This window comes from Lepus europaeus, chromosome 7 (genome assembly GCF_033115175.1).
Source record: "Lepus europaeus isolate LE1 chromosome 7, mLepTim1.pri, whole genome shotgun sequence".
NCBI classification, from domain to species: domain Eukaryota; kingdom Metazoa; phylum Chordata; class Mammalia; order Lagomorpha; family Leporidae; genus Lepus; species Lepus europaeus.
This window is the reverse complement of record NC_084833.1, coordinates 118431006-118444005: the sequence shown is the minus strand read 5'-3', so window position 1 is coordinate 118444005 and position 13000 is coordinate 118431006. Positions and strand designations below refer to the sequence as shown.

Below are 13000 nucleotides of genomic sequence, written 5' to 3'. Positions count from 1 at the left end.
ACTTCACACTGTCTGGTTTTGATTCTTCAGGTGGCAGGGCAGAGGGAGCCCTCCGTTCAGCTAAAAGTGAGGAATCTCTTACTTCTCTCCATGCAGTTGATGGTAAGACGGAAGGAATCCATCGTTTTATTGTGTGCTATATTGCATAAAAGAACACAGCCATTTGAGTATATTTTAATATCAATTTAGTATTGTTCAGACTAAAATTTATTGATGTTTTAATATGGTTACAGTCTTTACTGTTTTCATTTCTGGCATAATTGCTATTGAGTTTACATAAAAATAGCTGAGACGTTTAAGTTAACCGTTCATATTTATTATTACCTATTGAAAATTGGTGTTATTGCGATTTTCTTCTTTACGTTTCCACTACAGGAGCACCATGTTAAAAAGTACAACATTAGGGGCTGGCGCCACAGCTCACTTGGTTAATCCTCCACCTGAGGCGCCAGCATCCCATATGGGCACCGGGTTCTAGTCCTGGTTGCTCCTCTTCCAGTCCAGCTCTCTGCTGTGGCCCAGGAGGGCAGTGGAGGATGGCCCAAGTGCTTGGGCCCTGTACCCACATGGGAGACCAGGAGGAAGCACCTGGCTCCTGGCTTCGCATCGGCATAGCTCCGGCCGTGGCAGCCATTTGGGGGGTGAACCATCGGAAGGAAGACCTTTCTCTCTGTCTCTCTCTCTCTCACTGTCTATCTGTCAAATAAAAAAAAAAAAAAAAAAAAGTACAACATTAAGCCATTTTGTTATTTGGACCAGTAGTCTCTTGTCATGCACATGTCTTACCATGGTGTAAGTGTCATACATAGATCAGGTTGAAAACAGAAATGTCGTTTTTTCTAAGGATAATCAGTACCTGAAGAAGGCAACTTAAACTGAATCCGTTTATATGGGGACCCAAATTTCATGGGAAATAGTGAAAAAGGGTTGATTGCAACATAACTTGAAAAAACAGTTATGCAACAAACTTTTTGCTGAATTTTCTGTTTAGGAAAATTTGATTATAGCTGTAGTTCTACTAATTTCTAGGATAAGACATTACTTCACAGTGTTAATTTGGAAGAAGTTATTTATTTATTTAAAAAAAAAAACATGCGAAGTGCAACAGAACACTCTTTACTTGATGTTTGGCCTGTGTATTGGGACTAGAAAGCAGGTCACTTTTGCAAAACTGACGATAGCTACTTTGATGTCTCAAGTCATGATCTTCAAATCATGATCTTTGGAAGTATCCTGGGCTCTCATCATCCTGGTCAGATTTCTTGTCTCCATGTAAAAGCGTTAACGGCCAGCTCTTCATAGACTACCAGCTTTGCTTGTGATTCAAGAGGTTCTCCCACATCACTTTCAGGGGCTGGCCAACTGCAGACCAGATCATCTACAAAATCTGTGTGGTGGTTTGGGTAGATGCTAATGTTCAGCAGAAAATAATTTGGGGTAGGGATTCGTTTTATAATGCTCAGTACATTAGTGAATGTATTTGTGTTAGTTTCTGCCTTGATACAGTACATGTTCATTATGCCAACTGTCATTTTTCTAATGGAACGGAGGTCCCCTTTTTGCCAGTTATACTTTATCAGGATCACATACGTTCTACATTTGAGGAACATAAAGCCTGTTCCTTTAGAGAGAAAAATGAGATGACTTTTAAGTATCTGAAAGGAGTCCTAAAACACATGTAAAGATTCTATGAGGTTTTGAAGATTTTCTTAGAAGAGAATTTTTTTGAAAAATGTGGGTATTATAAAGACATTTCCCCACAAAAAGAAACCTTCTCCCTGTTACATATCCAAAGTGCTACTTCAAGTTATAATTCTACCTCACAAGTCATGTGTAAGTTTGGGAATAAAATAAGACAAAGAAATGAAAAACTTGCCCAAAGTCACACCAAGAGTCAGTGTTGGACTAGTAATAGAATCTTAAGAGTTCTGAGTCTCTGTTTCATCCAGACCACACAGTGCTGCATTCTTCCTCGGATTATACCAGATGTGTTTATTATTTAGCACTGGGCTTGGGAGTTGGGTGACTCTAAGTTGAAATGATCTGTGCACACTGAGAGACGATTTCTAGGCAGAAAATGAGAAGTGGCATTTTCTTGCCCTGTGGAGTAAATTACTGCTGTTCTGTATAGGTGGCTTCTCCTGGCATTGTGTATGCTGCGACGTTCGTGCTTTGACACTGTTGTCTGTTTTCCCCAGGTGATTCCAAGCTCTTCCGACCCAGAAGACCCAGATCCAGCAGTGACGCTCTGTCTGCCTCATTTAATGGAGAGATGCTGGGGAACCGCTGCAATTCCTATGACAATCTGCCCCACGACAATGAGAGTGAGGAGGAGGTCGGGCTGCTCCACATTCCAGCCCTTGTGTCTCCGCATTCAGCCGAGGATGTTGACTTGAGCCCACCGGACATCGGAGTAGCCAGCTTGGATTTTGACCCAATGTCCTTCCAGTGTAGTCCTCCCAAGCCTGAATCAGAATGTCTGGAGAGCAGTATTTCCTTTTTAGATTCACTAGGATACTCCAAGGATAAATCCTGTGCCAGTAAAAAGGATGTAGAAGCAGGTGGTAGCCAGTCTCAGACGCCAGGAAGCACTGCAAGCTCTGAACCGGTCTCTCCTCTTCAGGAGAAACTGAGTCCGTTCTTTACTCTGGACTTGAGCCCAACCGAAGAGAAATCATCTAAGCCATCCTCGTTTACAGAAAAGGTTGTCTATGCTTTCTCCCCAAAGCTGGGAAGGAAATTAAGCAAATCACCTTCTATGAACATATCTGAGCCAATTTCAGTGACCCTTCCACCTCGGGTGTCAGAAGTCATTGGTGCAGTCTCAAATCCTGCAGCTCAGAACACATCGTCTCCAACCTGGGACAGAAGTATTGAAGAAAGTGATGTCACAAATAGATCCCCCACCCAGATAGTAAAGATGAAAACAAGTGAGAGGGAGGCCCAAGAAGGATGCGAATCTGACGTCCAGCCCCTGGGCCAGGCGGCTGCTGAAGAAATAGAGTTGCCAGGGAAGGAGGAGCAGTCTGTCTGCAGCAGTCAGAGCAAGGCTGTGGCTGCTGGACAGACTCAGACAGGTATCGTTTGTTTTCCTCCATTCTTTCTTTAAGTTAAGAGGGATCGTTGATCCTGTGTACCACCTGTGCCTTCTAAGAGAGAAATTTGCTCCACAGCTAGTGTGTAATCAAAGAGGATGCTGTTCTGGGAGGTGCTAATGGCTCAAAGCCCTACATTAAAAGCCAGTGGAACAAAACTCCCCACAGAGACAGTAGTCCTGCCTCAGACTTTCACAAAAGTCCCCTTCTCTCTTTGGACAGTCAGAATTCATGGATGATTTTTGCACACATTCATAGCTCTTGATTATATTTTCCCTTGTCATAAAATACCTTTATGGTAGCCTTACAAGTTAGCAAGCCAGCCTACAGCCTCAGACGTTAGAAACTATTCTTAATCTTCAAGCACTTGAAGCCTGTTTTCTAAGCAGTCTTCTCTGAGCCAGGTGAGGGTTTGCTTTTTTTCACCCCCATCTCTGTAGCAACTCAAGAGGAGATTGCAGTCTTTCTAAACACTGCTTTCGTTTTTCTTCGGAAGCAGATGTGCTTTCTACAGCATTTGCATGTGGGATGGAAGATCATGGATTGCCATTGTGGAAGGCATCTGTTTTTTAATGATCAAATGGGGAGTGTTTGGCTTTCCATATAGGCTAACATAAGTTACCTTTTCACTCTCATTTTTTTTCCCAATTTCCCACTAGGAGCAGTTACCCATGACCCCCCTCAGGATTCCGTTCCTGTCAGTTCAGTCTCTCTTATCCCACCACCACCACCTCCGAAAAATGTTGCCCGAATGTTGGCGCTAGCATTAGCTGAGTCTGCACAGCAAGCTTCAACCCAGTCCCTGAAGAGACCCGGGATTTCCCAGACTGGCTACACAAATTACGGAGACATTGCAGTGGCTGCAACGGAAGATGCATTTCCCAGTTCCTACTCTAGCGTTGCTCTAGATAAAGCCTATTTCCAAGCGGATCGATCAGCAGATCAGTCCCAGCTGCAGAGCCGTGTGCCAGGGGACTGCGACGTGCCTCTCCAGGAGTCTGTTGCTGGGGAGGACCCTCCTTCCAGCACAGCTGAGTCTGGGGAGCAGCTCCACCAAGTGCACATAGCAGGGGAGCAGCCACAGCGATCCCACGTGTCTGGGGCCCCAGAAAAGGCCAGAATCACTTCGGTTGTACCAGACTCAGAGCGGTGTGACGATCACGTGAGTGTCCCTGAAGAACAGTCAGGGAAGACCAGTGTGCCGACTGTCTCCTTCGCGGATCAGGAAGAGCCTCCAGCCCGTTTCTGCAGCGGGGATCAGCCTCCTCCTTTTCTCGGTGCAAGTGTGGATAAGACCCATCACCCTTTAGAACCTGCAGACAAATCTCCCACACCTTCTGATTTGCCTAGGGACAAAAGCTACCCTCCTTCCAGGACCCCCGAAGATAATACCAGCATAGCCTCCATGGCTTACGTGACAGCAGCAGCTGAAATAAGCCCCAGAGAAGTCAACTGGGATGTGGTTGAACAGTCCACTACTGCTGGCTTTGCTGCCACTGGCTTTACTGCTGCAACCCTCCAGCGCACACAGAGAACTAACCGGCCCCTTCCCCCACCTCCTTCCCAGAGGTCAACAGAGCAGCTGCCAGTCGCGGGGCAAGTACAAGCAGCAGCCGGTATAGGATTAAGTAACTCTCACAAGGTAAGAAGGGGAGGAAGTCAGGGAGATGAAATACTCTTTTCCCAAAGGTATGTCATCTTCCAGCAGGGAGTGTTGTTATCTTTGAGTCAGATCCGACATTTACTTTTAAGTCCTGTGGCAGGTTTCCATGAAATAGTTTCCCTGTGTTCTTGGAATCTGCCTTAACTTTGTTGCTGATTTTCTCTTGGAGAAAGAAGCAGTTACTAGGTGGAACTCTTGCTTAACTGTGCCTGCTTCCTTTCCTTCCTAAAGCATCAAGCCTGTTCACAGGAACACTGAGAGATCCTGAGTAAAGAAGACCCAAGGGCTCTAGGTGTCAGGACAGCACCTGTTTTTGTTGTTGTTGCTGTTTTGTGTGTTTTCTTTCCCAGCTCCATCACTGACTTACTGTGACTTTGGGCAAGTTATTTAACACTGTCTGCCAATTCCTCACATCTGCACAGTGCAGATACTTAATTCTCAAGATGCTTCTAAGTTTCTCTGCCTTGCAGACTTCTTTGGAAGTATTGGAGATGATAGTGCCTTGGGATTCTTTGTTATTTTCTCAACAGTAACCAGATGATTGCTCCATAGTCAAGCAGTCTTGGATGAGAGAATGTTTTTTTTGCAGAATGTTAAAGTTTCTTCCTAATTTTCTAATTCTTAAAAAAAGTGCCATTGGTCACTGCTGGTCACCTTGAACAGGAAGGACTTAATTTCTAGTCCTAATGAAGGGTGCAACTTTTAGCAGCTACTTGTCAGGAATAGCAGATTTGAAGTATTGCTGTGAGGATCAAACTGGGCTCAGGAGTCTGTAGACGAGGCAGAGTAGGAGGTGGAGGAGGTATAGTAACCTTTGCCTTGAATGCCACCTTCGAAGGGTCACTGTATCACTCTTCCCTGTATTTGGGCTCTTAAAGCTACTGAATGTGCCGCTGTGAATCACTTCAGAAATCTCTCCATTTGACAGAATCCACTCTTGACAAGGTATTCTTGGTATTGAGACTAAGCTAGACCTATAGCCTGGGTATATACAAATATTTTTTAAGTTCAGCAGTACTATTTTAAATCTGTTTTGGTCTTAAGATGATGTCATAGTCAATGTTATGTCACATTTAAAACCTATCATAAACGAGAAAACTTTGGACTGTCCTACAAAAATGGCGATGGCTTTTGTGCCAAATGGTAGTATGGGCCTTCTTTTCCTGATAGTGGGGATAGGTCCAGTTCAGCCATGTAGCTTGAGAAAAGTTCAAAATGGCTGAAATAGCCTCTACTCGTGAGTTACAGATAGAGTAGTATTTGATTCCATGGGAGGCATAAAACTCATCATATTGTCATCTTTCATTAGGTTCAAGGTGTAGCTCCAGCTCCAGAGAGGCCACCTGAACCCCGAGCTCTGGATGAGCCTACACCTGTCTTTGTCAGTGATGGTAGCGCTGCTGCCCAGTGTCCCATGGCTACCGCTGCTCTCCAGCCAGGCCTGCCTGAGAAAGTGCGGGACAGCGCCAGGGCCCCACTGCTGCACCTGCGAGCCGAGTCTGTCCCCGTGCACTCCTGTGGCTTTGCTGCACCAGTACCCCCTGCCAGGACGGCAGAGAGTAAGCTCACTGCTGTCATGCACTCCAACAGTGCGGATGCCACCAGCAGTCCAAATTACCACTCCTTTGTCACTTCTTCATCGGCCTCTGTAGATGACGGGATGCCTTTGCCACCTCCTGTGCTACAACCCAAGCATGCTGCTCAGAAAATAGTGTACTCCTCCTCCTTTGCTAGGCCTGATGTCACCACCGAACCCTTTGGTCCGGAAAACTGTTTGCATTTCAGTATGACTCCAAACTGCCAGTACCGTCCCCAGAGTGTACCTCCACATCACAATAAAATGGAGCAACACCAAGTGTATGGTGCCAGATCAGAGCCACCAGCCTCTGTGGGGCCTCGTTACAACACATATGTGGCCCCAGGAAGAAACGCATCTGTACACCACTCCAAGCCATGCAGCCGGATCGAGTATGTGTCGAGCTCTTCTGTGAGGAGTACTTGTTACCCTGAAGATATTCCACCATACCCTACCATCCGGAGGGTCCAGTCTCTCCACGCACCCCCATCTTCCATGATTCGCTCTGTTCCCATTTCACGGACAGAGGTTCCCCCAGATGATGAACCAGCCTACTGCCCAAGACCCCTGTACCAGTACAAGCCATATCAGTCCTCCCAGGCCCGCTCGGATTATCACGTAACGCAGCTTCAGCCTTACTTTGAGAATGGACGGGTCCACTACCGGTATAGCCCATATTCCAGTTCCTCTTCTGGCTCCTATTACAGTCCAGATGGGGCCCTGTGTGATGCGGATGCCTACAGCACAGTACAGCTGAGACCCCTTCACCGCCTACCCAGTCGTGATTTTGCTTTCTACAATCCTAGGCTGCAAGGGAAGAGCTTGTACGGTTATGCTGGGTTGCCTCCTCGCCCACGGGCCAACATGACCGGCTATTTCTCTGGTAATGACCATCATGTAGTCAACATGGCGCCAGCTGCTGATGTAAAGCACACCTATGCCTCTTGGGATCTTGAAGACATGGAGAAGTACCGCATGCAGTCCATCCGCAGAGAGAGCCGTGCTCGGCAGAAGGTGAAAGGGCCTGTCATGTCGCAGTACGATAATATGACTCCAGCTGTGCAAGATGACTTGGGTGGGATCTATGTCATCCATCTGCGCAGCAAATCAGATCCTGGGAAAACTGGACTTCTTTCAGTGGCAGAGGGCAAGGAGGGGCGGCACCCACCCAAGGTCATCAGTCCTGAGGGAGATGACCGCTTCTACAGGAAGCACACAGAGCCAGAGTTAGACAGAACCCACGCCCACGCAGGGTATGGCAGCACGCAGGGAGAGAAACCCTCTCTCCCACAGAAGCAGAGCAGCCTGAGGAACAGGAGGCTTCACGACGTGGGTTGCAGCCTCCCTGAGCACAGGGCACATCCGGAAGCAAGCCATAGGCAGTTATGTGAATCGAAAAATGGGGCTCCTTTCCTGCAGGGAGCTGGACAGTTAGATTATGGGCCCAAAGGAATTCCAGACACGTCGGAGCCAGGGAGTTACCATAACTCTGCAGGGAAATATGGTCCAGCAGGTCCGGAGTCTTTGAGACTGAACCACAAGGAGGTGAGGCTTCCCAAAGAGCTGGAGCGGCCTCGAGCCAGGCAGCCTCCGGCCTCAGAGAAACACCCCAGAGACTGCTACAAGGAGGAAGAGCACTTCACACAGTCCACGGTCCCACCTCCTAAGCCCGAGAGGAGTCACAGCCTCAAACTCCATCACACCCAGAACGTGGAGAGGGACCCCGGTGTGCTGTACCCATACCAAACACATGGCAAGCGCCAGAGCAATATGACTGTCATGTCCCAGTATGACAACCTGGAGGATTACCACTCCCTGCCTCAGCACCAGAGGGGGGGCTTTGGAGGGGGAGGCCTGGGGACGTACGTGCCCCCTGGCTTTCCCCACCCACAGAGCAGGACATACGCGACAGCTTTGGGCCAGGGGGCCTTCCTGCCCACAGAGCTGGCCTTGCAGCATCCTGAAACACAGGTCCACGCAGAATGAGCCCTGGGAGCAATAGAGTCGAAGCAGTCTCTGCTGGACAGTGGACTGTTCTATTTTTTTCAATAACCAAAAAGATTAAAAAAACAAAAAAAAAATGCTACAACCCCCTGGTCACATTTAAAAAACATAATAAAAGTAAACAAATCAGCATCTCCCCCCCCCCTTCCCTGCCTCATTACCACCTCTTCCATCTATAGACTGTATCGTTTTTGTCTTTTAAAAGCGAGCTGAATGGTTGTAAAGCACTGTGTTGGAAACTGAGTAAAGACTTTGTCAGAGACCACACTTGCCACATAGGGCTAATTTGTAAGAGCCTGAGGGCTGCCTGTAGCTGAATTTGAACCTAACTCTCTCTTGGCTTCTTAGTCTTTGCTACCAAGTCCAGAGCAGTTTGCATCTGTTTCCTGGTGGGCTGTGACACTTACTGTTGTGTTCCCCCTTCTTCTGCAGCTACACAGCTTGCCCAGTGGGATGCTCCCTCTTCTCCTTCATTAGCCCTCGGCTGAGAAGGGGCTTGTGTGTTAGATGAGAGTGGAAGGAAGCTCTTTGGTCCTTCAGAACAATCAGTCAGACAATTAGAAGCATGACGGTAAAAAGCAGGGAAGTCTTTAAATTAAACATACTAAAGAGTCATCATAAAACGTGGGACCATTCGACTCAGGCTGAACTGTATGCTCTTCCCAGTCTTTCTTTCCATGCTTGTTCCTCACAGTTCAAGAACAGGCTCGTACCACTGCAGAAGGCTTATTTTGTTTGTTTGTTTTTTTAAGTTAGAATTTGAGGAAACTTCTTAGGTGGGAGAAAGTGAAGTTCTCATTGTCATTGCACTGTGTTAGCAGCAGAAAGTTGTCAGTGCTTTGAATGTGTTGCCTGCCTTCAGGGTTTCGTGCTCAACAACGTTTGGTAAATGAGAATCTCAGTACAAATATTTCAGACCCCATTTGTTCTCTTAAATTAGCAACTTGCTTTTTTTTTTTTCTTTAATTAAAAAAAATCAACATGGTTTGGATAAACCCACATTATTTATCTTGGCCATAAATTTACATGTTAAATTTTGTTTCTGAACCAGGATACAGGATCCCTGGGAATGTAGCTGTGTCGTCTGTTAGGAAACTGCTAGTTCCCACAATAACCACTTCTACACAGCCCCTCTTCAGCGGAGGCTTTCCCAGGCAACCGCTGTTTATGTCCTGAGCAGTTACATAGACTTCACTTCCTCTGGTCTTGTGAGATCAGTCTTAACATAACTGTCATTACACCAGCATTTCAGGTACAGCTCTTTATAACTTCGTGAGCATGTGACTTTGTTTTGAAAGCTTCATTCCTTATTATAGTAAGAACAGGACACTTCTCTAGCTCAACTCCATTCTGTTTCCTGAGTCCACCTCGCCACAGATACGCCAGACTAGACCAGCAAGGCAGTCCTGAATTTACAATATAAGGTTAGGATATCGTTTCATTCCATAACTCTTAATAATACTTGAGTTTTATACATTCGTACATTTTAAATACTCACTTTATAGAAGACACTAGGAGATGTCATTCCATTTAATGGATGGTTGCTGCTCTGGCTTTTTAGAACTTGGAATTAACTTTTATTTAGGGCAAAGGAAGAAAATTTTTAAGAGGCTAAAATCATGCTGCTATTGTTGCAAAAAAAGTCATTACATTATAAGAATTTATATTTAGTAAAAGAAAAAGTTTTAAGAACAACACAATTTATATCTGGAAGTACTCTATAAGGTCTTCTTTTGTTTCCCAGAATTAATTGGAGGGCTGAAATAAAGACCATGGTATAATTCTTGAGCCGGTGGTGATAAGGGACAAGGTCTGTGGGAGGTTAGGCCTTTACATGGAAGGTGGAAGCCCAGCTAGCGTAGTCAGAACGTTGGAAAGTCTGGTAGGAAAGTTCCCCTTGGCACACGGGCACATCCGCTGCTACATACTGGACTTTGCTCTTTGGTGAATATGTAGCAATTATTTTTTTTTAACCATGACCATCTTTTTGTCAAGTAGGCAACTCTTTGTCCCTTGGAGAGCACACCAGCCCTGCAGCTTCTCACCAACTGTGGAGGTTAGGAAGAGAAGCTGGTGTGCACATGGCTGTAGTAACCGAGGGTCCAAAATGAAGTGGCAGAGGAAGGCCAGTGCAGCTTTAATGTTTGTGGATTTGTTGTCACACACATTGTTCACTCCTGAAGCTAAAGTCCCTTTTATAAATATGAAGGTTAATTCCTCAGAAAAACTCCTTTATTAATAGTACTGTGGGTTTTGAAGTATCAGGTAATTATTTTGAATAGAGAATGGCGACTCAAATTACAGAAGTGTTGAAACACAAACTTTAGATCCAATCTAGAGGTGTTTCGCTCAGTGTATGTAGCAAGAGCCTTAACTTTGGATTTGGTTGTCTAAAAGACCCTGCCCACATTTTCCCTCTCTGATCCTGAGGGGTAGACATCGGATGGCAAATCACTGTGAACCGCTTACCTCGGCGTCGTTCCCCCTGCGGTGTGACTTCACAAATAGGGCCAGTGAATGTTACTGCTTTCAAGTGTTGCCATGGAGCATTGCCATCAAGGGACTGGAGCGCCTTATGCATGCAACCCATCATCCTTTAGATGTTCTCAGAGCCGTGTCTCCAGATTTTACATTTGGGGCAGAATTCTGATTCCTTAGTGTAGTTTGAAGTATTTACTGTTTAGGCCCTGGCAGTCTGGCTGGAAACTTTCCTACCAGCCCCACAGATGCCATTTTCTTCTTAATAGATTTTATCTGAGCCTTATTTCTTACTATATTCACTTAACATGAAAGTTTTAAACATGAAAGTTCCTGGGTTGGTCCCAAGGGTAGGGCCTGCACGTTTCTTATACTAGCAAAGCATTTTTTAAAATTTAGGGTGAGGTTGAACATTTTTAGGGCTAACTATGTAAAGAGGGGCCTTTCACATGAGAGGGGGTACAGTAGGTGATCATGCTGTAAGCAGTAATAACATATCCATTGTAAACTTGAAATTTGCCCCTTTAGTTAAAGCAGGAGTCTGCCAAGTCCAGTTTCTCCAGCCCTGTCAGTCACCCATGTGGTAAAGTTAGCAGAGTCTCGCCTGAGCAGAGTGTGCAAGGAGATCAGTTGAGAGAGCGAAGGTATGTCAGAAGGTGACTTCCAAATGGTGAGAGGCATGTGAATCTCAGTGCTATGTGTTCCGGAGGTGTCAGGCATGGTGTGTCGTAACGTGTGCAAGATGGTGTCAGTGTGCGCAGAGGGTCTTTATTCCTTACCTGATAAGTACTGTTAATGTTCAAAGAATAAAAATGGTTGTTTTACAGTTTAGATTCTGAGATAGCAAAACCTGATTTTTTCAACCATGACCTGCATGAGAGAAGCATCCTAGGAAGTCTTAGGTCATACTTTTGAGTTCTTAACGTTAATTTATATAGTGGTTTTTTTTTTTTTTTACGTTTTAATATTTTTTTGTGAACTGGTGTAAATTGTTAATGCATATAAGCTTATGTATTTTTGTAAATAGTTTTGTGATTTATTTCTTGCCCTGTATGTAAATATTTAGAACCTCATTTCTTCCAAACTTATTTGAAGCTGAGTTGTGGGTTTGGGGTTTTGGTTGGTTGGTTGGTTGGGGGGTGGGAGAGAAGGGGTTTTGTACTTGGAGATATCTTGTGGTTTAAAGCAAATGTCCCACTGAAAGCAATTCAAATATCAACAGAATTATTTCAGGTTAAAACAGACTTCTGTGTGTATTGTGTTTCCTTTTTTACCTAATATGATCTGTAGTAAAACAGATGGGGAGTAATTTGGACCAAAAGAAGTGTGTTGTGTGTAACATGGGCTGTTACACCCACGGGGATATTATCTGAGGAAAGGGGTAGAACTGCCCCCTGTGTTTTTGTTTTTTTGTTTGGTTTGGTTTTTATCTGTTTTTCTCAGTGCACTGCCTGGCCAGATGTCCCCCAGGCCAACTCTAACCTCCTTCGGGCTGTACAGGCCTCTCACTCTGCACTGGGAAGTACAGGTGACCTACAACCTGAGGGCTGTCCTCAGGGATACGCGCTGCTGCCGTCTGGCTCCCACGGTAGCAGTTCCCAGGAAGCCGAATCGGCCTCTCCTCTCAGCGTCTTCCAGAACGGGATTGTGAATAAAAAACACATTTTAAAAAGATTCTCACACAGCATCTTGAATGTCCCATTTTCTTCTCAGAATGAAATGACCAGAACAGAATCACCTAAACCAGGCCACCTGTCGTAAGCTGGCTTGTGACAAACTTCCAAAAGTTCATGGAAAATGTGTGGCGTTAAAAAACTCTGCATGGATTTCAGTTTGGTTTTGCACGAGAACGTGACTTAATTTCAGTTTTCCACGGGCTCCTGGGGAGTCCCCTCATGCAGTGAGACAAGGTGCTGTAGACTGGAGCCGTGTGCTACAAGTGGCCTAGCTGCCTTCTGCAGAATTCTCAGCCATTTCAGCATCGACCTGGCCGACCTCTCTGCACAACAGTAGCACGTCGAACTCCATGTCAACATATATCAGGACTTTAGGAGGGGACCCCAAGTATTTGACTGTTGAGCATTGACTCTTCCTACTGCAAGTTAGAAACTGCAAATCATTCTTCATTTAAATGTAGGAGAGGCCTGTCCATTTTGGCCAGCAGTAGGGAGGGTGTCCTGCTTG

The 13000-nt window shown here is 45.5% G+C and overlaps 1 protein-coding gene across 6 annotated transcripts in view; it reads left to right on the top strand.

The window, feature by feature from the left end:
- Nucleotides 1-12491, top strand: part of ARHGAP32 (Rho GTPase activating protein 32) — a 307368-nt gene extending 294877 nt beyond the window's left edge. For all 6 annotated transcript variants that reach the window (XM_062197343.1, XM_062197342.1, XM_062197341.1 and 3 more), the window contains 4 exons: nt 31-102; nt 2199-3077; nt 3755-4737; nt 6068-12491. In XM_062197343.1, coding sequence (XP_062053327.1) covers nt 31-102; nt 2199-3077; nt 3755-4737; nt 6068-8320 — 4187 coding nt within the window. In that variant the 3' untranslated portion in view covers nt 8321-12491. The remainder of the gene's footprint in view (nt 1-30; nt 103-2198; nt 3078-3754; nt 4738-6067) is intronic.
- The last annotated feature ends 509 nt before the right edge of the window (nt 12492-13000 follow it).